The 25,988-nt window shown below is 32.8% G+C and overlaps 5 protein-coding genes across 9 annotated transcripts in view; 2 read left to right on the forward strand and 3 right to left on the reverse strand.

Annotated features, from left to right (window-relative positions):
• The window catches only part of LOC119602200 (glycoprotein-N-acetylgalactosamine 3-beta-galactosyltransferase 1-like), an 86,875-nt gene extending 81,948 nt beyond the window's left edge, over window positions 1–4,927 (reverse strand). The window contains exon 1 of the mRNA XM_037953580.1: window positions 4,825–4,927. The gene's annotated coding sequence lies outside the window, so the exon portion shown is untranslated. The remainder of the gene's footprint in view (window positions 1–4,824) is intronic.
• Window positions 1–16,580, forward strand: part of LOC119602199 (dual oxidase) — a 50,296-nt gene extending 33,716 nt beyond the window's left edge. For all 5 annotated transcript variants that reach the window (XM_037953574.1, XM_037953577.1, XM_037953573.1 and 2 more), the window contains exons 3-11: window positions 7,593–7,673; window positions 8,094–8,648; window positions 8,716–9,119; window positions 9,183–11,109; window positions 11,165–11,288; window positions 12,995–13,245; window positions 13,308–14,140; window positions 15,830–15,958; window positions 16,170–16,580. In XM_037953574.1, coding sequence (XP_037809502.1) covers window positions 7,593–7,673; window positions 8,094–8,648; window positions 8,716–9,119; window positions 9,183–11,109; window positions 11,165–11,288; window positions 12,995–13,245; window positions 13,308–14,140; window positions 15,830–15,958; window positions 16,170–16,298 — 4,433 coding nt within the window. In that variant the 3' untranslated portion in view covers window positions 16,299–16,580. The remainder of the gene's footprint in view (window positions 1–7,592; window positions 7,674–8,093; window positions 8,649–8,715; window positions 9,120–9,182; window positions 11,110–11,164; window positions 11,289–12,994; window positions 13,246–13,307; window positions 14,141–15,829; window positions 15,959–16,169) is intronic.
• Window positions 16,581–16,668: 88 nt separating this feature from the next.
• LOC119602201 (glucose-6-phosphatase) lies at window positions 16,669–19,868 on the reverse strand. The gene is made up of 5 exons (XM_037953581.1): window positions 19,730–19,868; window positions 19,510–19,674; window positions 18,968–19,454; window positions 17,111–17,229; window positions 16,669–17,050 (listed from the first exon to the last, which is right to left on the reverse strand). Exons 1-5 carry the CDS (start codon window positions 19,792–19,794, stop codon window positions 16,867–16,869), a joined length of 1,020 nt encoding a protein of 339 aa, XP_037809509.1. The 5' UTR covers window positions 19,795–19,868; the 3' UTR covers window positions 16,669–16,866.
• A 1,831-nt stretch (window positions 19,869–21,699) lies between these two features.
• On the reverse strand, window positions 21,700–24,734 carry LOC119602210 (interaptin-like). The gene is made up of 5 exons (XM_037953596.1): window positions 23,693–24,734; window positions 23,439–23,585; window positions 23,323–23,382; window positions 22,904–23,266; window positions 21,700–22,827 (listed from the first exon to the last, which is right to left on the reverse strand). The coding sequence occupies exons 1-5, from the start codon at window positions 24,560–24,562 to the stop codon at window positions 21,922–21,924; spliced, it is 2,346 nt and encodes a 781-aa protein (XP_037809524.1). The 5' UTR covers window positions 24,563–24,734; the 3' UTR covers window positions 21,700–21,921.
• Window positions 24,735–25,022: 288 nt separating this feature from the next.
• Window positions 25,023–25,802, forward strand: LOC119602213. Its single transcript, XM_037953601.1, has one exon. The coding sequence runs from the start codon at window positions 25,105–25,107 to the stop codon at window positions 25,747–25,749; it is 645 nt and encodes a 214-aa protein (XP_037809529.1). The 5' UTR covers window positions 25,023–25,104; the 3' UTR covers window positions 25,750–25,802.
• Window positions 25,803–25,988: the final 186 nt, after the last annotated feature.

Below are 25,988 nucleotides of genomic sequence, written 5' to 3' on the forward strand. Positions count from 1 at the left end.
TAATCTTAACTAAAATCATTTAATTATTCGAGAATAATCAGTCCATTAGATTCTTTCCAAAATTGAACTCAAATGAAAAATTTTATTAGAAGAAGGAAGATTAACAGATCATCGCACTAATATTATGCAGGTGTTTATTTACTTCTTACTGTGTTCACTTCTTTCCGCCATCATATTTTCCAAAAATGTTAAATGTTAATGATGATTGTCAGTTGCTTTAGAAGAGTTTAAATTGGTGCATTGAAAAACCCCACATACGAAAAACTTTTAATGTCACTCATTTCCCTTACATGCAAAATTTGAATTTGACAAATTGTAATAATCTAATAACAAATCTTGTTCATTCAACTACAGCCGCAGGTGTTTATATATCTTTCTATTTCATATATTTCATCAATCAGGAACACTGAGGGGAAAGTTCTAAGGAACTACGTCTAGAAAACTGAATTTTAAACACTGATCAATAATTGCTTTAGTAGATCTCTTTATAAAACTTAACCACTACCGTTATCCATAAAAAGGAGGGTACAATAGGCCCATTATCGGCCTGGGATCTGATGTAATACATGCTCTTTTCAACTTTTTTTATTTTTTATACCGAAATATTACGGTAAAAGACGAAATTAGATGTAAAAACCTCGGGAGCGATATTATTTCAGATATAATTCTAAAGAACTACGACCAGTAAAAAGAGTTTTTAAACATTGGTCGACAATTAATTTCATAGATCTCTTGATAAATCTATTACACTACGATTATCCACAAAATAGGTATATTATCGGACTAGGATCAGATAAGGTTAAGGTAAAATACCAAACTGAACACATATGATAAGGTTACATGTAGGACTTAGTTATTTACTTAGTAAGTTGGTTAGTTAGTTAATTAGTTAGTTAGTTAGTTAGTAGTAGTTAGTTAGTTAGTTAGTTAGTTTAGTTAGTTAGTTAGTTAGTTAGTTAGTTAGTTAGATAGTTAGTTAGATAGTTAGTTAGTTAGTTAGTTAGTTAGTTAGTTAGTTAGTTCGTTCGTTAGTTAGTTTGTTCGTTAGTTCGTTCGTTCGTTAGTTCGTTTTAGTTTTCGTTCTTCGTTTTTCGTTCGTTCGTTTTCGTTCGTTCGTTCGTTCGTTCGTTCGTTCGTTCGTTCGTTCGTTCGTTCGTTCGTTTTTTCGTTCTTTTGTTCTTCGTTTTCGTTGTTCGTTCGTTCGTTCGTTCGTTCGTTCGTTCGTTCGTTTTCGTTCGTTCGTTCGTTCGTTCGTTCGTTTCGTTCGTTCGTTCTTTCGTTCGTTCGTTCGTTCGTTCGTTCTTCGTTCGTTCGTTCGTTTTCGTTCGTGTTCGTTCGTTCGTTCGTTCGTTCGTTCGTTCGTTTTCGTTTTGTTCGTTCGTTCGTTCGTTCGTTCGTTAGTTTCGTTCGTTCGTTCGTTCGTTCGTTCGTTTCGTTCGTTCGTTCGTTCGTTCGTTCGTTCGTTCGTTCGTTAGTTCGTTTCGTTCGTTCGTTCGTTCGTAGTTAGTTAGTTCGTTAGTTAGTTAGTTAGTTAGTCGTTAGTTAGTTAGTTAGTTAGTTAGTTAGTTAGTTAGTGTTCGTTAGTTAGTAGTTAGTTAGTTAGTTAGTTAGTAGTTAGTTAGTTAGTTAGTTCGTTAGTTAGTTAGTAGTAGTTAGTTAGTTAGTTAGTTAGTTAGTTAAGTTGTTAGTTAGTTTAGTTAGTTAGATTAGTTAGTTAGTTAGGTTAGTTAGTTAGTTCGTTAGATTAGTTAGTTAGTTAGTTAGTTAGTTAGTTAGTTCGTTAGTTAGTTAGTAGTTAGTTAGTTAGTTACTTACTCTTAGTTAGTTAGTTACTTACTTAGTTAGTTAGTTAGTTACTTACTTAGTTAGTTAGTTAGTTAGTTGGGGAGGATACATACATACCCCTATGCCTCTATTGGGCACTCCTTAACCCAGTGCCTCCTCCGGTCTACCAGACTAGAACAATAACCTACCGGAGGCCACGTTAGTACTTGTCTTAACGGACATTTGGTTGGACTCTATAGATGTTCCAACACCATCAACTGAATGACTTTAAAAAATAACTAACTTCCCAATTTTTAAAACATTTCTGCCCGGATAATAAACATTCACTCTGCTCAAGTACTCAAGTTAACTTATCCCTTGCCATAGCAGTGCCTTTGCGGAATGGCAGTCATCATGAGTAAAACCAAATGCGCCCTTATGCCTCTGCCTACCTGCAGGGTCGGACTATCAAGTGCAACGATATTCTACATTCCACAACCACTTCGAGACGCTTAACCATACTACTGCGATGACCCTACCGAGCACTTCGACAAAGAGTCAATGCATCCGAAAAAGACAGTGATTTCCACTAACCATCTGGTTTGCTCTAATTCGTCTTCCGTCATAGATGTACTCTTTGTAAACGAGGGTGCAGATAATCGTAACTTTAGTGTCCCCTTTTTAAGCAAACTTAAGCTTTTTGTCTGTCTCTACGTAATCTACGGGGTGACGATTTATTTTCTCGTAGGACAAGCACATGCTATGTCTCCTGGGCAGTCGGTGGCTGGGGATAACCCTGAGTCGGTTCGGGACTGTCCGACCGAACTGCTGCGTATTGTTTTGGCAACAGCATCTAAAGATATATTTGGTATAGCCGAAAGTACGGATCCATTTATTTGCAAGACTCCTTTCCTTTAAAACACTTTAAAACACAACCGAACAAAGAAGGGAAAAACACCTATAAATTAAAGATTAATGGATTACCATATTCACTCATGCATCCATCTTCACATTGAGCTTAAACAGGCAACATTTGTATTACCAGATAAGTTAAGATAGGTGTTCTAGTCAGACCGCGAGTTAATTGACACTCCAGTTTGAGGACCCGACTGGTAATAGTTTTAGCTAGGTCCTCTAAGAACCCACCACAAAAGGCGAACCAGTTTCAAATTACTTTGATTGGATTGGGTTACTACTTTCGAGACCCCATTGATTGGTTTGTCTTATAATAATGAGCCGTTTAATGCAGATATCCGAACGATTTGCAAACTTAAAAGTTTCACTTGTAGTGTCATACGCCACATTAAACATTGGACTTTTCCATATCTAAATCTACATCATTTGTAGGGGTCTGCATTTGCCATAGTTTTGGTGTCATATCTGATATCTGACCTAATGGCGATGAATTTCAAAGGATTAACAAAATACAGCTTACATGGACCTGAAACCAACATGTTTATATAGAAATTTAAGCAATATGGAAGGTTATGACTTAATTCGACTTTCTATCAGGTCTCCGTTTTTCCGTATTTTCCAAACTTTCATTAGGGATTTTGTTATCAATAAATTATTGATTCATCGGTGATCTGCCAATAACATCCTATTCTCTCTCCCATTCGAAAATACCAGCTGTCATATTATTCCCACCCGCACTGTTTAGAAATCGGTATTAGCGAAATGAAATTAACAAAGTGACATCTCATGGGAGGTGGGCTACAGTGTTTTTCACACTATTTCATTAAAGTTTAAAAGAGATGTCAATGACCAAATGACATGTAGTATGAAAATGTTGTTGACAGGTACATATAATTTGAGGTGAGTAATTGGCATGTGAAAAAAAATGTATGTAAATGACAGTGTTTTAAGAAATAATCACATTTCAAAATGTGGGTGAATATATTTAATTAAAATACAATATTATTTTTGGGTGTGTATACTAAGGTTCCACCTGGACTAGATTTTAATTGTAACTTATCTAAGTTATGTAAATGCAGCTTTAGCATGTCTGTCATATAATTCAAAAGTGTTGTTTTTTATTTTGTCTGTTTTGGTTTTCTCATGCAAATTTAATTTCGAAAGTAACAATGTTGCAAACTAGATCCTACCACGCATGAAATGTTAGATTTCTCAGATTTAAAACTGCTAGAGTTATGTATGTTTGTTCAGATGTATGCATTAGTAAGATTTTGTTGAAATAATCCTTGAACTAAAATTTTGTACCTGATATAACATTTTATTTATTTATATTTAGTATGTAACTATAACTTTAAGTTTTTTTTTACATGACAGGTGTCTTTTTGTCTGCTCTTAATTCATGGACAAAAAATACAAAAAAAACGAATAAAATAAAACGCATAAAATGTTTTATCACTATTGCGTTATTATTGAGTAAAAATTGCAACTTTTATTTATGCCACTTTGAAATGCATATCTATAGTTTGCAAAGCAAACTAGTCTACAATTTCCAAATACTATCGAATAAATTTCAAAACTGCCACAATAAAATTGAAAAAAAAATCAAAAAAATTCTAAGAAAAATTAACATTTTTTAAGGCAAACCATGAGTCTATGTTGTTGTTGTTGTAGAGTAGTCTGAACACTGGCAACACTTCAGCAAGATGTAGTAAATCAATTTGATTCTACTTTTTGTTTTTTTTTTTTGTATGTAGATCAATGTTGTAGTTAAAATTGAAAACAAATTCAATACTTTTTTAATGGAGTTGAAATTCTTCAACATTTTATTTTTAATTTATTTTTTTTTTCTATTTGAATTTAATTTTTTTAAAAGTCATTACTTTTAATGAATTTAATTGTCACCAAATGTGTATTACAATTAAAAATTCATTTAATGACAAATGATAATTTGTTGTCGAAGTTTGTACAATCTAAATGTTTGTGTATCAAAATAATATTAATGAAAGATAAAGTCAAAACTGCGGCAAACTTTGAGTCACTTAATATTTCAAACTTAAAAGATTTCAAAAACAGAATCAGATCTAAAGTTATACAAAACTTTAGAGACTGATAGATCTACCTCTTAGGAACAATATTGATACTCACCTCATTACTGACGGTTAACATGCCTACCTCAAGGTAGTTTATAATGCTCTCCATAAGGTGGTATGTTGTGTTGAGCACGGTTTGCCGCGTTCTTGGATATTGAAGGAGCTTTCAATTATATAAAGATTGAGTGGGTAGTCTGCATGCTCAGCAGCAGAATTATTCACTCCTATAGCCTACCAATTTCACGTGAAATATGTTTCCTTTTCACTTTTTTCGTTCACTAACTTTTTTGTCGTGAAAAAAATTCCCCTGTATGTGAAATTTGTTGATGGAATTTTGTAAACATTAAACAGCTGTTGCATACAAAATCAACTATTGTGAATGAATTTTTCACAATAAAATCCCTTCGAGTGGAATGAAAATTTCAATTGAACAAAAATTTCACTTCTATTGGCGATAGGGGTGATTAATTTGAAACTAGGGGATCATTGCATTAGGAGAAGCTTTACGAGGGCGACACCACAGGAGGCTATTTGTATCTAAATTGCCTATGGTCAAAGGTAAATTTCCATCCACGATCAGTGACATCATGGAAACTGCACTAGGTGAACTGTTGTTATGGGCGAAAGTTAAACTTACTTATTACAGACCTTTTTTACCTTTCACTGTAGAGGTTTTTTTTCAAAATTTTTAGCCATTCTACTCTATTTTGTGCTGTTGTTCTAGCTGATCGAGGATCGGTATTACGCTCTAACAAGCTTTTGCTGACTGTTTCTTGCCATTTTACTCTTCTTCTACCTCGGGTTCTTCGGCCTTCTGGTCTGCTTTAAGAACGCGTTTCGGCAGGAGTTCATCTGACATCCTGTCCAAACCATCTAAGTTTGTTTCTCTCTATCCTATCATTAAGTGGCTCTTATTCTGTCTCGACGTCTAATAGGTTTTATCAAGGGAATCAGCCATTTCATCGACTGTGTTTAATAGGCAGACTAAGTTTCTTTCACATTTCTATCTTTAGGTTATTGGTTTGGTAAATTTTCTGAGCTGAAACGCCTTAAGAATAGATCTGTTTCCATTAATCTCTGCTCTGCACCTGTTCTCTTTCTGTGTTTGCTTCTAGTGTTTTGGTTTCTATATCTTTGGATCTTTACTCTCAAAGAAGGGAATCACAATGGACCTTATGGTCTCCCTTTGTTAACCTAAACCTAGGGAACTTTTATTGCAATATGTCTTAATTCCATTAACAGCTCTCAAAGTTTTATCAACATTTGAATTTCAAAGTTCACATAAATCGAATTTAAAATATTTTGAGTTTTACTGAAATTAGGGCTGGACATACTTGAATACAAGATCATCTTTTCGAACGTGAAGGAATGACCTCGGAAGGTTCAAAAGGAGCACTTCTAAAGATGGTCTTCTTTCTTTACATCCTGAAGCTATCCATAAACTGTCCGCTCACTTGAAAACAATATTTCAAAGACTCGTATTATTGGACATTTGTAATAAAGAGCATTCGTACTACTGAACGTCTACTGTATTTGTAAAATTATTCAAAATTATAAATAGTGCTTTTTTACCCACGATTTTGGAAATGTTTATCTAATTTGACCCACTCACGGTGCTTTTGATCGTGGACGAGTTGGCAACACTGTATACTAGACTGGATTCCGACCAAGACAAACTAATTATACGGACCAAAAGTTATTAAATCCCTGAATTTGCACTACATCGGCTAGATAGTATAGTTTTGGATTTTGGAAAGTAGATACATTTTTTGAGCCATTAGTCGGATTATTTATTGACAGGACCTTCCGAATCATATTAGAAACAAGAGAAGTTTGGACTGCAAAAGCACAGTCTGTGGGTCGAGTCGCAATTCATGTCTGAGTTGAATAACAAGTCGAGCGTACTCGTCATTTTATCTTAAAGGCGGTCTGAGCGATTACTGTTGTTTGGTTTTTGATAGTTTTGCACCTCATTCGCACTGGTGTAATGTATTGTTTCGCATAACGGTTCCAAGTTTTGCATTGTCTGCAATAAACCTATATCTTCACTACCTATGTGAAGGTATAGGTGGGTTTTTTTTTTCGAAACAACGTCAAATCAACTTTAAAATCGTCAAAAAATAGTCCCCTGATCGCTTTATTTAATACGCTTACTGAGCATTGTATTATTTAATGTATGTTGGATAGTCTCTAGAAGCCCTCGGGGGACATATTACCTTGATGAAAGACCCTCATCTTAGTGTGATAGCAACCTCAGCCAAAAAAGATGCTACCCATATCTCTAGTCTACCGGGACTAAAAACTGGTGATGATCAAATGTATACTCGGCCATGAGGTCGAATCTTAATCTGGTAACACAGGAACCGGAACCCATACTGGATTTAACATAGTATGTTCTATGTGAGAAAGAACAAAGTCCTGGGGTTATTTGATATATTCGAGATTCGATCTACCGATTACGTCTTTACATATCTGTTGACGACTCAGGAAATCCGAGGGTTCTCTTTAAAATGTGGACTTCCCGTGTAACCTCAGTTTTTATTACCCGACAGATATGGTCAAGTTTAAGTCGATATGTTAAGACAAAGCTTCTTAAATTTAATTACCCAATCCAGAACAAAAAGATTATACTTGCCGCATGATTTGGATTAACATGTTCCGATTTGTTATGGAAAATTTTCATTTTAGTTTTATTTCAATTCTTTTAGTAATTAAAACAATGATTTGATATTTTTAAGAAACCAATTATACAATTAATTAGAAAAAAATTGTTATAAAGACTTAATTAATTAATTTTGTATATTTCTTTTCTTATATTTATAGAAAAAATTTATAGTCAAATTGAAAAACAAAGATACGATGGCTGGTATAATAATTTAGCGCATCCCGATTGGGGTTCTGTAGGTAAGTTTATTTTAGTTGATAAAAATACTGTTTAAAGTTTAAAATTAAAAATGTTTAAAATATGATAATAATGAAAACACTTGTCTCATGATTTTTCTAAAAATATGTGTTAAACATGGAATAATTTATTTTAATTTTAATAAATTAAGCCCCTAAGGAATTTTAGAGAAAAAAACTATTATTTAATATTTAGATTTAAACTATTCTTAACAAAATTAAATATGATGTTCAGTGTTAAATATGTTAAAATAGTGACTAAGAAATTTTACCCTAAACGTGATGAAATATGATCGTGATCTAATTCAATTTATTGAGAAATACAAAACAAACATCAAACTGATATTAGCATTTAATGAAATTGAAATTATTAAATAACTTTTCTATGAAATAGCTGACATATTGTTCTTTTAACACTTTCAGATAGTCATTTGGTGCGCAAAGCACCGCCTTCATATTCAGATGGCGTTTACGCTATGGCCGGTTCAAATCGACCCTCGACCAGACGATTGAGTCGTTTGTTTATGGGTGGTCGTGATGGTCTCGGCTCAAAATTCAATCGTACTGCCCTATTGGCCTTTTTCGGTCAAGTTGTAGCCAATGAGATTGTTATGGCCTCCGAATCGGGTTGCCCCATAGAAATGCATCGCATTGAAATCGATAAATGCGATGAAATGTATGATAAAGAATGTCGTGGCGATAAATATATTCCGTTTCATCGTGCGGCCTACGATCGCAGCACGGGCCAGAGTCCCAATGCTCCCAGGGAACAAATTAATCAAATGACTGCCTGGATAGATGGTAGTTTTATATATAGTACATCGGAGGCCTGGTTAAATGCCATGCGTTCGTTTCACAATGGCACTTTGCTAACGGATAAAAGTGGCAAAATGCCGGTTAAGAATACTATGAGAGTACCGCTATTCAATAATCCAGTGCCGAATGTTATGAAGATGTTAAGTCCTGAAAGATTGTTTTGTAAGTAATACGATTGAAAGCTCTATTTTTGGAGTTAATAATTAACCTCTTGTTAATATTATTTCAGTATTAGGAGATCCCAGAACTAATCAAAATCCGGCCATGCTCTCCTTTGCTATACTCTTTTTACGCTGGCACAATACCCTGGCTCAGCGTATTAAGCGCGCCCATGCCGATTGGACCGATGAGGATATTTTCCAACGTGCCCGTCGTATGGTCATAGCCACTTTGCAGAATGTTATTATGTATGAATATCTGCCGGCATTTTTGGGTTCTGAAATTCCTCCCTATGAGGGTTATAATCGTGATATACATCCTGGCATAGGTCATATATTTCAAGCTGCTGCCTTCCGTTTTGGTCATACCATGATACCGCCGGGTATTTATAGACGTGATGCTAGTTGTAATTACAAGAAAACACCCATGGGTTATCCGGCCATACGTTTGTGTTCGACTTGGTGGGATTCGAGTGTAGGTCATCAGATTGTTCCAACTCTTTTCCAAATGTGTAATTTATTTATTTCTTAATTCTAGGACTTTCTTACCGATACCACTATCGAAGAAATTCTAATGGGCCTTTCTTCACAAATATCCGAACGTGAAGATCCTGTGCTTTGTTCTGATGTACGTGATAAACTGTTTGGACCCATGGAATTTACACGACGCGATTTGGGAGCCTTAAATATTATGCGTGGTCGTGATAATGGTCTACCCGATTACAATAGCGCTCGAGAGGCTTTCGGTCTGAAAAGACGCAACAATTGGACGGATATAAATCCTGACCTCTTTGCTAAACAACCCGATCTTTTGAATATGTTGATCTCAGCCTATGATAACCAATTGGATGATGTGGATGTATATGTGGGTGGCATGTTGGAATCCTATGGCCAACCTGGCGAATTATTTAGTGCCGTTATTAAGGAACAATTTCAACGTTTAAGAGATGCCGATCGTTTTTGGTTTGAAAACGATCGTAATGGTATATTTACGAAAGAGGAAATTGAAGAGATACGTAAAATAAGAATGTACGATATTATTGTTAATAGTACCGATATAAATGAGAATGATATACAGGAAGATGTGTTCATGTGGCATGAGGGTGATCCTTGTCCTCAACCTATGCAATTAAATGCTACCGAATTGGAACCTTGCACTTATCTAGAGGGCTATGATTACTTTTCCGGTTCGGAGTTAATGTTTATCTATGTTTGTGTCTTCTTGGGCTTCGTGCCCATTCTATGTGCTGGAGCCGGTTATTGTGTGGTCAAACTACAAAATAGCAAGAGAAGGAAATTGAAAATACGCCAAGAAGCCTTGAGAGCACCTCAACACAAAGGTTCGGTGGATAAAATGTTGGCCCGAGAATGGTTGCATGCCAATCACAAACGTTTGGTTACGGTAAAATTTGGACCAGAGGCTGCCATCTATACTGTAGATCGTAAGGGTGAAAAGTTACGCACTTTCAGTTTGAAAACTGTAGATGTGGTAACTGTTGAAGAGTCGGCCCATAATCACATTAAAAAGAAGCCTTATATTCTCCTGAGAGTACCTAATGATCATGATTTGGTCTTGGAGCTAGAATCTTATGGGGCACGCCGAAAGTTCGTTAAAAAACTAGAAGACTTTTTAATTTTACATAAAAAAGAAATGACTTTGGTAGAAGTAAATCGTGATATGATGTTGGCCGGAGCTGAAACTCGTGAAAGAAGACAGAAACGTTTGGAGTATTTCTTCCGTGAGGCATATGCCTTAACATTTGGCCTAAGACCGGGAGAAAGACGCCGCAGATCTGATGCTTCTACCGATGGCGAAGTAATGACGGTCATGCGCACTTCCCTTTCCAAAGCTGAATTTGCTGCTGCCCTGGGCATGAAACCCAACGACATGTTCGTACGCAAAATGTTTAATATCGTAGATAAAGATCAAGATGGTCGCATTAGTTTCCAAGAGTTTTTGGAAACAGTTGTTCTCTTCTCACGCGGCAAAACCGATGACAAACTTCGTATCATTTTCGATATGTGCGACAATGATCGTAATGGTGTCATTGACAAGGGTGAACTAAGTGAAATGATGCGTTCTTTAGTGGAAATTGCTCGTACCACTAGTTTGGGTGATGATCAGGTAACCGAATTAATTGATGGCATGTTCCAAGATGTAGGTTTGGAACACAAGAATCATCTCACCTATCAAGATTTCAAACTCATGATGAAAGAATATAAGGGAGATTTTGTAGCCATTGGTTTAGATTGTAAAGGAGCTAAACAGAATTTCCTGGATACTTCAACAAATGTGGCACGTATGACTTCATTTAATATTGAGCCCATGCAAGAGAGACCCCGCCACTGGATGCAAGAGAAATGGGATAGTTATATAACATTTTTGGAAGAGAATCGTCAGAATATATTCTATCTGTTCTTATTTTATGTCATAACGATTGTTTTGTTTGTGGAACGTTTTATACGTAAGTTTCGAGGAGAAGATTTTCTAGTCACAGATTTATAGATTACTCTTTATAGATTACTCCTTTATGGCTGAACATACGGACTTGAGACATATTATGGGTGTGGGTATTGCCATCACTCGTGGATCTGCGGCTTCATTGTCATTCTGCTACTCACTGCTATTACTAACTATGTCGAGGTAATTATTACGTTAAGCGTGGTCAGTTATCGTAAGTTTACGAACAAATTCTCTATAGAAAAGTCAGTTTTAAAAAAATTTTCTATAGTAAAGTTCGTTATAAAAAAAGTTTTTTTAAAGAAAAGTAAAGGAATTCTCTATAGAAGATTTCTGTGTGAAGTTTTCATTAGAAAATATCTTTGCGATGTAGTTTACAATAGAAACTTTCTACAGAAATGTGCTTTGTAAACGAGTTTCTTATAGAAAAGTTCTTTGTAAAGAAGATTTCTATAGAACAGATCTTTGTTTTCTATAGAAAAGTTCTTTGCAAAGGAGTTTTCTATAGAATAGTTCTTTGTGAAAGAGTTTTCCATAGAAAAGTTCTTTGTGAAAGAGTTTTCTATAGAAAAATTCTTTGTGAAAGAGTTTTCTATAGAAAAGATTTTTATGAAAGAGTTTTCTATAGAATTTTTCTTTTTGAAAGAGTTTTCTATCGAAAAGTTCTTTGTGCGAATGTTTTCTATAGAAAAGTTCTTTGTGCGAGTGTTTTCTATAGAAGAGTTCTTTGTGAAAGAGTTTTCTTTTGAAAAGTTCTTTGTGAAAGAGTTTTCTATAGAAAAGTTTTTTGTAAAAGGTTTTTCTATAGACAAGTTCATTTGTGAAAGAGTTTGCTATAGAAAAGTTCTTTGTGCGAGAGTTTTCTATAAAAAAGTTCTTTGTGAAAGAGTTTTCTATAGAAAAGTGCTTTGTGAAAGAGTTTACTATAGAAAAGTTCATTATGAAAGAATTTTCTATAGAAAAGTTCTTTGTGAATAAGTTTTCTATTGAAAACTTCTTTGTGAAAGAGTTTTCTATAGAAATGTTCTTTGTGAATGAGTTTTCTATAGAGAAGTTCTTTATGAAAGAGTTTTCTATAGAAACCTTCTTTTTGAAACGGTTTTCTATAGAAAAGTTCTTTGTGAATATGTTTTCTATTGAAAACTTTTTTGTGAAAAAGTTTTCTATAGAAAAATTCTTTGTGAAAGAGTTTGCTATAGAAAAGTTCTTTGTGAAAGAGTTTTCTATAGAAAAATGCTTTGTGAAAGAGTTTGCTATAGAAAATTTCTTTATGAAAGAGTTTTCTATAGAAAAGTTCTTTGTGAATAAGTTTTCTATTCAAAAGTTCTTTGTGAATGAGCTTTCTGATGGAGTTTTCAACAGAAAAGATCTTTATGAAGGAGTTTTCTATATAAAAGTTCTTTCGGAAAGAGTTTTCTAAAGAAAAGTTCCTTTTGAAGGATTTTTCTATAGAAAAGTTCTTTGTGCGCTAGTTTTCTATAGAAAAGTTCTTTGTGAAAGAGTTTTCTATAGAAAAGTTCTTTGTTAATTAGTTTTCCATAGAAAAGAACTTTATGAGGGAATTTTCTAAAGAAAAGTTCTTTGTGAAGGAATTTTCTATAGAAAAATTCTTTGTGAGGGAGTCGTCTATAGATAGATTATTAATGGAAGAATTTTTGATGGAAAATTTCTTTGTGAAAAAGCTTTCAATAGAAAAGTTCTTTGTGAAGGACTTTTCTAAGGAATAAGTGAAAGAGTTTTCTATAGAAAAACTCTTTCTGATTGAGATTTCTTTAAAAAATTTTCAAACTTTTTCCCTGGTAAATATGTTTGAATGAATCATAGTATAAAACCAATCATAGATCCACTTTAAATCGTTCTTTCATTCATTCAATTTTCATTTTTTTCAGAAATCTTATAACAAAACTTAAAGAATTTCCCATACAACAATATATTCCCTTGGATTCTCATATACAATTTCATAAAATTGCTGCCTGTACTGCCCTATTCTTTTCGGTGCTGCATACAGTGGGTCATATAGTGAATTTCTATCATGTCTCCACACAATCACATGAAAATCTTCGATGTTTGACAAGAGAAGTGCACTTTGCCTCGGATTATAAGCCGGATATAACATTCTGGTTATTCCAAACGGTAACAGGTAGGTTTTACTTTATAAATATTGATGATCACAAAACAAATTTTAATATTTTACTTTAAAAGGTACCACTGGTGTTCTACTGTTTATCATAATGTGCATTATATTTGTATTTGCCCATCCTACTATACGTAAAAAGGCCTATAAATTCTTCTGGAATATGCATACTCTTTATATAGGCCTTTATATATTAAGTCTTATACACGGTCTGGCACGCCTAACAGGACCTCCACGTTTTTGGATGTTCTTTTTGGGTCCTGGCATTATTTATACTTTGGATAAAATCGTTTCTTTGCGTACGAAATATATGGCTTTGGATGTCATTGAAACCGATCTACTGCCTTCAGATGTTATTAAAATTAAGTTCTATCGTCCACCCAATCTAAAATACCTATCGGGCCAATGGGTGCGTTTATCCTGCACTGCCTTTAGACCTCATGAAATGCATAGTTTTACTTTGACCTCGGCTCCTCATGAAAACTTCCTTAGCTGCCACATTAAAGCTCAGGGTCCCTGGACTTGGAAATTGCGTAACTATTTTGATCCTTGCAACTATAATCCCGAAGATCAGCCTAAAATCCGTATAGAGGGCCCCTTTGGCGGTGGCAATCAAGATTGGTATAAATTTGAAGTGGCTGTTATGGTGGGTGGTGGCATTGGTGTCACTCCTTATGCTTCGATTTTAAATGATTTAGTATTTGGCACTAGTACTAATCGTTATTCGGGAGTTGCTTGCAAGAAAGTGTACTTCTTGTGGATTTGTCCATCTCACAAACATTTCGAATGGTTTATAGATGTTTTGCGTGATGTTGAGAAGAAGGATGTGACGAATGTATTGGAGATTCATATATTTATAACACAATTTTTCCACAAATTTGATTTGAGAACAACAATGTTGGTGAGTTAATTGGGAAGAAACATTTTTTTTATAAAAAAAACTCTTTGTGAAGAAAGTTTTAATATTAAAGTTCTATGTGAAAAAGGTTTCTATAGAAAAGTTCCTTTTGAAAAGTACTTTTTGAAGATGTTTTCTATAGAAATGATTTCTGTAGAAAAGTTTATTGGGCATTTTTCTATACAAAAGTTGTTTATGAACAAGTTTTCTTCTATAAATGTCCTTTTGCGAATATTTTTTTTTTTATACAAAAGTTCTTTGTAAAGAAGTTTTCTATAGAAACGTTCTTCGTGAAGAAGTTTTCTATAAAAAAGTTCTTTGTTAAGAAGTTTTCTTTAGAAAATTTCTTTGTTAAGATGTTTTCTTTAGAAAATTTCCTTGTTAAGAAGTTTACTTTAGAACAATTTTTCATGTGAAAATTTTTTTATAGAAAAGTTCTTTAGGAAAGTTCTTTTGTGAAGAGGTTTTCTATAGAAAAGTTATGAATGAAGATGTTTTCTATAGAAAAGTTCTTTGTTAAGAAGTTTTCTATAGAAAAGTTCTTTATTAAGAAGTTTTTCTTAGAAAAGTTCTTTATAAAGCAGTTTTCTTTAGAAAAGTTCTTTGTAAAGAAGTTATCTTTAGAAAAGTTTTTTGTGAAGAAGTTTTCTTTAGAAAAGTTCTTTGTTAAGAAGTTTTCTTTAGAACAATTTTTCGTGCTAACATTTTTTTTATAGAAAAGTTCTTTGTAAAGAAGTTTTCTATAGAAGTTCTTTGTGAAGAAGTTCTCTTTAGAAAAGTTCTTTGTTAAGAAGTATTCTATAGAAATTTTCTTTGTTAAGATGTTTTCTTTAGAAAATTTCCTTGTTAAGAAGTTTTCTATAGAACAATTTTTCATGTGAAAATTTTTTTTATAGAAAAGTTCTTTGTGAAGAAGTTTTCTATAGAAAAGTTCTTTAGGAAAGTTCTTTTGTGAAGAGGAAAGAAAAGTTCTTTGTTAAGAAGTTCTTTGTTAAGAAGTTTTCTATAGAAAAGTTCTTTGTTAAGAAGTTCTTCTTAGCAGTTTTCTTTAGAAAAGTTCTTTGTAAAGAAGTTTTCTTTAGAAAAGTTCTTTGTAAAGAAGTTTTCTTTAGAAAAGTTTTTTTGTGAAGAAGTTTTCTATAGAAAAGTTCTTTATGAAGAAGTTTTCTTTAGAAAACTTTCTACAGAAAAGGTCTTTGTGAAGAAATTTTCTACAGAAAAGGTCTTTGTGAAGATGTTTTCTTTAGAAAAGTTCTTTGTCAAGAAGTTTTCTGTAGAAAAGTTCTTTGTTTAGATGTTTTCTTTAGAAAAGTTCTGTAGGAAAGTTCTTTTGTGAAGAGGTTTTCTATTGGAAAGTTCTTTGTAAAGAAGTTTTCTATTGGAAAGTTCTTTGTAAAGAAGTTTTCTGTAGAAAAGTTATGAATGAAGATGTTTCCTAAAGAAAAGTTCTTTGTGAAGAAGTTTTCTTATGAAAAATTCTTTGTCAAGTAGTTTTTAAAGAAAAGTTCTTTGTAAAGAAGTTATCTATAGAATATTTCATTGTGGATGAGTATCTGTTACGAGCTTTTCTGTAGAACAGTTCTTTGGGATCGAGTTTTTATGTAGAAAAATTCTCTTTGAACTTTTCGACTGAGAATATAATAATTTTAAAACATGAATCTTTTATTAATCTGCAATATTCTTCTTTTTCAGTATATATGTGAAAATCACTTCCAACGTCTATCGAAAACTTCGATATTTACTGGTCTCAAAGCTGTTAATCATTTTGGAAGACCAGATATGTCCAGTTTCTTGAAATTTGTGCAAAAGAAACATTCTTATGTAAGTAGTTTAAGGGCCAAATTAACCAATTCTATAGCGATCAACATTTACAGTTTAATTCATTTAAATTCTACTGAAATTTCGATCTCAGAAATGTTGCCTTCTTTAACTCTCAAAAGCATAAATAAAAGAAAACTTTTTGTAAAATTTTGACAGTTTCGGCAGAAAAAAACATATGTTTTATTAATACCCATTTTTTATTTAATTATAGGTCTCAAAAATTGGCGTATTTTCTTGTGGTCCCCGACCCTTAACAAAGAGTGTTATGTCTGCCTGTGATGAGGTCAACAAGACTAGAAAACTACCATACTTTATACATCACTTTGAGAATTTCGGTTAAATATTAAAAATGTCACACTCTCACACAAAATAATTCTAAAATTAAATAAAAATTCATTACAAACAAATCTCTAGAAAATACCCACTGTTTAAACAAACAGGCATTTAAACAAATTACATATTAACAATAAATAAATTATATTAAAAAACAAGTCTTTAAGTACTTAAAAATGCGTGTTATAAAAACAATAAATTTAATTGTATGTATATTAAAACTTGTGAAATGTGAATGTATCTAATATTTAAATGAAATACGAAAAGAAATAAAATTTTTTTAGTCAAATTTTATATTAAAAGAAATTTTTTAAAATATTTAAACTAAAATGTTTGCCTATTAACAGCGCATGTATGTATTTATTTAAATATTTTTATTATTTTAAATAATTATTATTTTATGTCTTTAGTTTTTCTTTATTATTTTTTTTGTTCGTTATAATCAGTGTTTTTTTTTTGCAAACAAATAACTTCAAAAAATGCTGTACTATAACTTATTTATTATTTTTTTTTATGTTCAATAAAATTAAGTCAATATTTTCAAAACTGTTTCAAATACCTAACTTTATTTAGTATCAAAACTTGGGCAACATGGTCAATAACATAAAGGAATGAAAACAATTTCTCAAAAACTCATAAGCAACAAATGCAAAACGTCCATATTCTTTGGGGGTATATGATTGGACAATGTAATTAAAAATTTCCATACAAATTAAAGCAGGAAGACGTTTACGATAATTGTGGTTAGAGTTGTAATAGCTAAAATAAGGCAAATAGTTTTAAAAGTATAGAATTAGTTGTAAATTTAAAACGAGTTACCTTTTAGCCAAAGGACTTGAAAGGGCAATACCTAAGAGATAACCAAAATCACGGCAGAGTGTGAATACTGGAGTACTTTCATGTTTTAACTGCATGGGATCAGGGCACCATTTAAAAGCCTGTAATAAGCAGAACAACAAGAAAGATTAGTCCATACATCGATAGATAGATAGTTAGATATATAGATAGATAGATAGATAGATATATAGATGATAGATAGATCGATAGATAGATAGATAGATATCGCTAGTAGATGCTAGATAGATAGATAGTAGATACTAGATCGCTCGCCGCTAGCTCGCTCGCTCGATCGCTCGCTCGTCGCTCGTCTCTCGCTGCTCGCTCGCTCGCTCGCTCGCTCGTCTCTCGCTCGTCTCGCTCGCTCGCTCGCTCGCTCGCTCGCTCGCTGCTCGCTCGCTCGCTCGCTCGCTCGCTCGCTCGCTCGCTCGCTCGCTCGCTCGCTCGCTCGCTCGCTCGCTCGCGCTCGCTCGCTCGCTCGCTCGCTCTCGCTCGCTCTCGCTCGCTCGCTCGCTCGCTCGCTCGCTCGCTCGCTCGCTCGCTCGCTCGCTCGCTCGCTCGCTCGCTCGCTCGCTCGCTCGCTCGCTGCTCGCTCGCTCGCTCGCTCGCTCGCTCGCTCGCTCGCTCGCTCGCTCGCTCGCTCGCTCGCTCGCTGGCTCGCTGCTCGCTGGCTCGCTGGCTCGCTCGCTCGCTCGCTCTCGCTCGCTCGCTCGCTCGCTCGCTCGCTCGCTCGCTCGCTCGCTCGCTCGCTCTCTCGCTCGCTCGTTCGCTCGCTCGCTCGCTCGCTCGCTCGCTCGCTCGCTCGCTCGCATAGATAGATAGATAGATAGATAGATAGAAGATAGATAGATAGATAGATAGATAGATAGACGATAGATAGATAGATAGATAGATAGATAGATAGATAGATAGATAGATAGATAGATAGATAGATAGATAGATAGATAGATAGATAGATGATAGATAGATAGATAGATAGATAGATAGATAGATAGATAGATAGATAGATAGATAGATAGATAGATAGATAGATAGATCAAATTATGCCAAACATCGGTGACCACGCCACGAGTCGGGAGATTGTTAATCTCGAGAGTCACAAACTCGGTGATCCTATATGGAGCTCCAATATGGGAGGGAGCGCTAAGAAACTGCAAGGAAAAGCATATGTTTTCAGTATCCGAAGAAATTGCCTAAGAGTTTGTAGCGGGTATAGAACAATATCAATGGAAGCAGCAAGCGTTGTCGCGGGAATTGCCCCCATTGATATATCAGCCAAAGAACTTGCAAATATATATAAGCGACTTTCGAATAATGAAAAAAACTCCTAGAGACCATATTCGGGAAATCGAAAAGGAGCATACGATGGACAGCTGGCAAAGAAGATGGGAAAATTCCCCAAAAGGTCGATGGATCTACAGTTTAATACCATGTATTAAAACTTGGTTACATCGTAGACATGGTGAAGTAAACTATAACCTGACACAATTTCTCAAATAGATAGATAGATAGATAGATAGATAGATAGATAGATAGATAGATAGATAGATAGATAGATAGATAGATAGATAGATTGATGATTGATTGATTGATTGATTGATTGATTGATTGATTGATTGATTGATTGATTGATTGATTGATTGATTGATTGATTGATTGATTGATTGATTGATTGATTGATTGATTGATTGATTGATTGATTGATTGATTGATTGATTGATTGATTGATTGATTGATTGATTGATTGATTGATTGATTGATTGATTGATTGATTGATAGAAAGACAGAGTTTTCTCTAAAAACTAAAACTTAATGAGGTAATTATATTATTTCACTCACCGTTCGAACACACCAAAATGGATCCACATCCCAATGTAGCATTCCAAAATAAGCACTTATCGGTATACAGCCCAAAACAATTACCAACAACATTGCCTTCACTTTACCAAAACTCAACAATGACAAAGAATATCTCCTTAGTATATGAATCATAAGAACAGCAAATAATGAACCCACTATACATTGATGTAAAAATTCATAGAGAAAATATAAACGACTAAACCACATGACAGTCGATATGGAAGATGCAATAGCATAAATTAACAAATATTTGTCATAGACAACAAATTCATATGAAGATAGAAAACTTGTAACAAAACGCCAAACTACAATGAAAACAAATGTGGTAAAGGCAACAGCATGTGTAGAGGGAAAGCCGGCACTGGTGTCACAGCTAAATGGATCAATTGTTATGTCATTAAAATCATATTTAGAGCTTTTTAAATTTTCACTAATAAACCAAATAGGACGGTATTCGGGTAAGCACCTGAAATGTAGGAAAAATTAAAACATTTTTGTTATTTAGTAATGTAGTCACTTACCATTTTATTACCGTCGCCAGGGTATTTATGACACCTATTGATGCCACCAGTTGTACTAGTAATTTATGATTAAATGCTCCCACTAGTGGTATCCAAATATTTAGTATGAATACGGGATCAAGATAATGATTTATGTTACGTAGTATTGTTTCGCCATTGGAAAATCTAAAAGAAATGATATTAATATTCAAATTTATTTATTTCGATTTTTTATACTCACTGCTCTTGTATGTATTTATTTACATCTATTTCGAGTTTATATAAGGAATTTAATGAGATATCCATTTTATTTACTTCTTATTAATTCCTTTTTTATTTATAAATTAATTTCAGTTTCACTTCATGTCCTTTATTTTTTATGTAAGGACTATTTTTCATTATTATTATTGTGGTATCTATATTATATACAAATAAATATGGATGGACATATGTTATTAAGAAGCATGCGCACTAGCTGCTACAACCACCCCCTTTGTAGAAAAAACTTTTTCACAAATTGTGATCAGATTTCTATAACCTTGAATAACTTTTAGCGGGAAATTTGTATCAATTCTTTTAAACGAATAAAAGCCAGATTTAAACTTATTCATAAAGATATTCATTACGCACATTTTCCATACAAAATTCCTACAATAAACCATCAACAACTTTATTAAGCATTTATAAATATGGGGGTTAAAGATTAATTAATTTCGTTAATCTGAAAACTGGGTCTAGATCCTTTGTCATTTACAGCCATAATAGAATGATTAAGGTTTTACCACTTTGGACACTGAAAAAGTTCTGGATAGAGTCATTTCGTAAGTATATTTCGATGAGAATAATACTCTAATACAATTTGAAGAAGTTGCTAAATATTTGACTTATCAAGATTTGTTGAATCTTTTTAGTTATTTCCTGTCTTCATAAAGGTTAATATTAAAAAGTTCAGCAAATTGATCATAGAAACTGCGACACTGAACATCTTTATTGCTACTTTATATCCAAATCTCTCAAAATTTTATAAGCAGTCGCCGACGATGCCACCACATTAAGATCTTTAAAAGGAATTAAACAACAACACAAGCATAGCATTGTTTATTGGTACAGATTCCTTCAATCCTATATTTCTTCTATCGATCGATCTATCTATCTATCTATCTATCTATCTATCTATCTATCTATCTATCTATCTATCTATCTATCTATCTATCTATCTATCTATCTATCTATCTATCTATCTATCTATCTATCTATCTATCTATCTTATCTATCTATCTATCTATCTATCTATCTATCTATCTATCTATCTATCTATCTATCTATCTATCTATCTATCTATCTATCTATCTATCCATCTATCTATCTATCTATCTATCTATCTATCTATCTATCTATCTATCTATCTATCTATCTATCTATCTATCTATCTATCTATCTATCCATCTATCTATCTATCTATCTATCTATCTATCTATCTATCTATCTATCTATCTATCTATCTATCTATCTATCTATCTATCTATCTATCTATCTATCTATCTATCTATCTATCTATCTATCTATCTATCTATCTATCTATCTATCTATCTATCTATATATCTATCTATCTATCTATCTATCTATCTATCTATCTATCTATCTATCTATCTATCTATCTATCAATGTATCTATATATCTATCTATCTATCTATCTATCTATCTATCTATCTATCTATCATCTATCTATCTATCTATCTATCTATTTATCTATCTATTTATCTATCTATATATATCTATCTATCGTTCTATCGATCTATCTATCTATCTATATATCTATCTATCTTTCTATCTTTTTATCTATCTATCTATCTATCTATCTATCTATCTATCTATCTATCTATCTATCTATCTATCTATCTATCTATATATCTATCTTTCTATCTTTCTATCTTTCTATCTTTTTATCTTTTTATCTATCTATCTATCTATCTATCTATCTATCTATCTATCTATCTATCTATCTATCTATCTATCTATTTATCTATCTATCTATCTATCTATCTATCTATCTATCTATCTATCTATCTATCTATCTATCTATCTATCTATCTATTTTGCTTTATTCCTGTTGATTCATTTTTCAGCTATACATCTATTTCAAAACTTTCCATTAGTTTTATAGTTAACTTTCGATTCAGATTTTTCATTTAATAAACAAACGTATTATGGTCAACATACAATTTATTCGAAAGTATTAAAGTCAAATTGATTTTGTAAAAAAAAAATACATTTAAAATAATTCGTTTTTAATAAAATACAAATCAAGCATTTCTTATAAAAGGAAAAATTGCAAGTCAAGTTTAAAATAATAAAATTAAAAATAATATCCATAAAATAACAAAACAATATTAATTCCCAAACATAAAAATCATAATTTCAACATAAATACCATCAATTCATATTTGCAGACCCAAATAAATATTTAAGAAAAATACTCAAATCGTTTAAGTTATTAAACAAATCGAACTGTATGGGTGAGTAGCCAAAATGTATTAAGTGATTGTTGATAAAGGCCCGCTCAGCAGCAATCTCTAAGAGTAAAGTTTTATTGTAGTCCGTTTGGCGTTGTTGCATACTAGGCGTTGAAGTGGAGACACCACTATCTATATGACCACTAAACATTGAAGAGGCATCTGGCGTAGAGGAGTGAAAAAGTGAGTAAAGTTCTTGAGGACTAAAATATTTGGAATCCGTTTCAGCAATAGAATCATTTGCTGTATCCATATGCATGCTGAGAGGAGTAGTTAAACGGCTATACAATGAAGGTTGATCTTGTTGATTATTATAATACAAATGATCATGATCAATACTTAAACGATTTAATTTAGCACGTTGATTTAGGCTAAAGGCATGTTGTATAAGAAAATCACGTCTATTGTCATTGGACATTTGATGATAACTTAAACGTTTGCGTGTTTTTCTAGCAGGTTTTGTCTTTAGCGGTACCAAGAGATCTTCACTTTTCAGACGTTTCAAACGTACATAAGGTTGAAATTCCGGTTTAAGATAGGATTTGTCATTATTTATGTTTATATTTTTCTCACTTTTAAACATCATGGGTTTGGGCAGCTCCGTTGCTATGCTCTGCTCTTTATTTAATGAATGTGGCTCTGATTTCAACGGTTTGGGAAAATCGTCAGAAGTTTTTGTAGTTTTCTTTTCGCTATTTTGTTTGTTAACTTTTTTGCGAGTTTTTATAGAAATTTTCGGAAGATTTTTTAAAATTTGTTTCTTTGATGCTATAAATGTAGTATCTCTTGGAGAAATTTTTTTGGATTTTAGAGTTTTGCTACGTGGCTGTAAAAGCACAGATGAACATTTTTGAGAAATTGCTTCATTGTGTTAAGAATATTCAAAATATGATAAGACTCACCTTTCCTCCACGGTTTTTTGGTTTCAGTATCTTCCCAAATTTGTAATTTTCCAAGCTTCCAGGTTTACGCGGTCTTCCTCTGATAGCTTTGGGTTTTTCTTGTTTTTTCGGGGTTGATGTTATAGTCGATGAATCCTCAATTGGCAAATCACTCTTTTCCCCACTTGTCAGATCAATTATGGTAAAATATTTCAAAGAATCTAGAGAAGAATTTTGAGAAAGAGTCGATTTAACTTCTTCAATGGATTGTGATGACCGGGCTTCTTCGAAATCGGTTTCTACATTGCTTAAGTTAACATCCAATGATGAATTTAAATTACAACTTAAACAATTGATATTTAAATTGTTGTTTGTTGTAAAATCCTAAGAGTAAAAGTTAATTGCAAATACTTCATCTTGTTTTTATATTCACAACTTACCAAAATATCATCAGGCGCGGCTAAGGTTTCTGATTTAATAATTAGTTCTTTAAGATTGATCTGTGGAAAATAATTTATGTTAAAATTTAATAGGAATTAAGTTCAAATTTTTATACCGATGTTTGTAAAGTTTCCTCGTGTATTACGGTTATAGCATTCGATAAATTTTCCGGTGATGTTGGTGATTTTGTTGTAGTTGTCTTATTCAACTCTTCATTGATTGATTTATGTTCAGTTTTTATCGCTTTATTTGTAGAAACTTCCTAAAATTGTAATATTTGGAGTTTAATTAAATGTTAATTAAATCGGAAATATAAAAGCTTTTGAAAGATTTCCACAGTATAACATAATAATAAGCCGTCTTACTTACCCTAGTTACCTCATCAATAAACTCCTTTTTAAGTTGTTGCTTTTTATTGCAGATTTTAAAAAATGGATTTCTAACTAATTTAGGAGCTTCTTTTAGTTGTTGATCAATATCCTCTTCGCTATTACCATCGGAATTTTCTTTTTTAAGTAACAGATCTTTATTTTCTTCTTCCAAATTCTTATCAGGTTCAATATCATTATCAATGGTTTCACTTTTTATTGCACTATAAATTCTATTGCTATTATCAAGTTCTTCTTCATCACTTAACACTGAAATTGTACTGCTTTGCGGTATTTCCAAAGGATCCTTTACATTTTCTGATTCACTTGTTACTCCACATGTTTCTAACAGTTCCTTTTTTACTTGGATATTTGTAATATCGCAACTCAGTTCAGTACTGGGCAATGTATCCAATATAATACTGTTTTCCCCAATAGTTAAAGGTGAAATATTATTTACTACAGGCAAAGAATCTTCCTGTGCTTGACCTAAACCTATATTTTGATTTTCTGTATAAATTAATTGATTTTGCTGATCCTCCAATTCCTGTTGGCTTTTATTTTGCTCCTGATGGTCAATAGTTTCTTCAACTACCAGCTCGCTTGTTTCCTCTTCCAACGCTGCTTCCTCCCTAGAATATTCATCCACCGGTCGCGGTTCTAATTTAATTTTAGCAAAATTAGCCACTGTAATACGTTTAGGACTGGATGCTGAAATGAGGTTTTGTTCAGACATAACTGTTTCTTTACGATTTTCATTCATGCGATCTAATCCATTTGTTGGTTCTCTTGCAAGTCCAGTGTATTGTTTTTGTAAAGTGCGTACATTTGTTTCTTGTTCATCGCCGGATTTTGCTTGTTGAGCCCCCATGGTATAAATTTTAATATTAATTTAATTTAAATAGAAAATATTATGAATTAGAAGAATTTTGCACAAAATGTAAATCATTTTAATGGGAGTTCTAAGAATATCTAAGAAAAAATTCAAAATTGAAGCTTCTAAATAGGGTCGATAAAGCAGTTTTACAAATAATCAAAATAAACAAACACTATTGTGAATGGTATACCGTTAGCCGCTATACAATAATGCTAACTATTGCTTTTTATAAGAACGCTTAGTAATTTATCAACATAATTTCGAATTCTCAATTATGATTAAAAACACTACATTAAAATACCAGTGGACTTTTTAAATTTCTTAAAAAATGATTATTAATCAAATTTTTACTCAAAATTCTATACAATATTTCTATCTATTTCACATTTATTAAATTAAATATTATAACTAACGAAAGAAAACGCTAAATTAACAACACTTTAAACAGCTGTTTATTTTTCATTGTAAACAAAACAAAAAAAAAATTCTGTAATTTAGTGCAAGAAATAATCAAAACATAAACAAAAGAAGAAAAAATGAGTAAAGTTATTGAAATAATCGATTCAGACGATGATAATCACGCCTCCATAGATACACCATCAACATCAATCACCTCGTCAACAGTCAGCAGCATGGAACAGGACGATAATCAACAAGCTCAATCTAGGCGTCGACGACGCAAAAGTGTTCTACATGCAATGAACGACCCATATATGCATTTCCTTACAATATCACTCGAAGATGATGACGATGAAGTTGAAACACCAAATTCCACACCAACAACACCCATCCAGCGATATCAAGCTAAAAGTACTTCTAGTGCTGGAACATCTTCGCGTACGCTCTTGAAAACACCTAGAACTGCACCGAAAATTCTTGCCAACAAACCATTAACAAGTGCAAATATAGTAGATGCTAAATATGAAAATTTTCTTAATGATCCCGAGACCATAAGTGATCTTTATGCTATAGCCGAAGAACGTGCTCGTATTAATTATTTACTTTCACTGAACGGTATGCCAGAGATCAATTTTACTTTATACACTCGGCCGGAACGCCTGCAATTTCAACTTGAAGAACGTTTAAAACAACGCAAAATGGTACACAATTGGGATAATACACGCATGCAAGAGAATCGTCGTAGTTTATTGCAAAAGAATAATGAACAGAATACTACATAATTTATTTTTAAATAAATAAGTTAAGATATAAAATAAAGGCATTAACTTAAAAACGTGTACTTTTTTTTCTTTGAATAAAGAAGTAAAGAATAGAATAACTTCCTGCTCTATGCTAACTTTGTAAAGACAACTTCTAAAGATAATTTTACAGAATGTTTTCTGTAACTAACTAGCTAGCTAGCTAGCTATTTAACTAACTAACTAAAAACTAACGATCGAACTAACTAACTAAAAACTAA

This window comes from Lucilia sericata, unplaced genomic scaffold (genome assembly GCF_015586225.1).
Source record: "Lucilia sericata isolate MDLA Ls3-8-SP2 unplaced genomic scaffold, ASM1558622v1 Contig000214F_arrow, whole genome shotgun sequence".
NCBI classification, from domain to species: Eukaryota; Metazoa; Arthropoda; class Insecta; order Diptera; family Calliphoridae; genus Lucilia; species Lucilia sericata.

What these genes read in the sequence shown, in the direction of transcription:
- LOC119602210 (XM_037953596.1), bottom strand. Translation starts at nt 24,562, where the DNA reads ATGGGGGCTCAACAAGCAAAATCCGGCGATGAACAAGAAACAAATGTA. An exon ending in TTATTGATGAGGTAACTAGG is followed by an intron (nt 23,586 to 23,692) that starts GTAAGTAAGACG and finishes TTACAATTTTAG; the next exon opens with GAAGTTTCTACAAATAAAGC. An exon ending in CAAAAAACCGTGGAGGAAAG is followed by an intron (nt 22,828 to 22,903) that starts GTGAGTCTTATC and finishes GTGCTTTTACAG; the next exon opens with CCACGTAGCAAAACTCTAAA.
- LOC119602213 (XM_037953601.1), top strand. Translation starts at nt 25,105, where the DNA reads ATGAGTAAAGTTATTGAAATAATCGATTCAGACGATGATAATCACGCC.
- LOC119602201 (XM_037953581.1), bottom strand. Translation starts at nt 19,794, where the DNA reads ATGGATATCTCATTAAATTCCTTATATAAACTCGAAATAGATGTAAAT. An exon ending in AATAAATACATACAAGAGCA is followed by an intron (nt 19,675 to 19,729) that starts GTGAGTATAAAA and finishes CATTTCTTTTAG; the next exon opens with ATTTTCCAATGGCGAAACAA. An exon ending in TCAAGTCCTTTGGCTAAAAG is followed by an intron (nt 17,051 to 17,110) that starts GTAACTCGTTTT and finishes GCCTTATTTTAG; the next exon opens with CTATTACAACTCTAACCACA.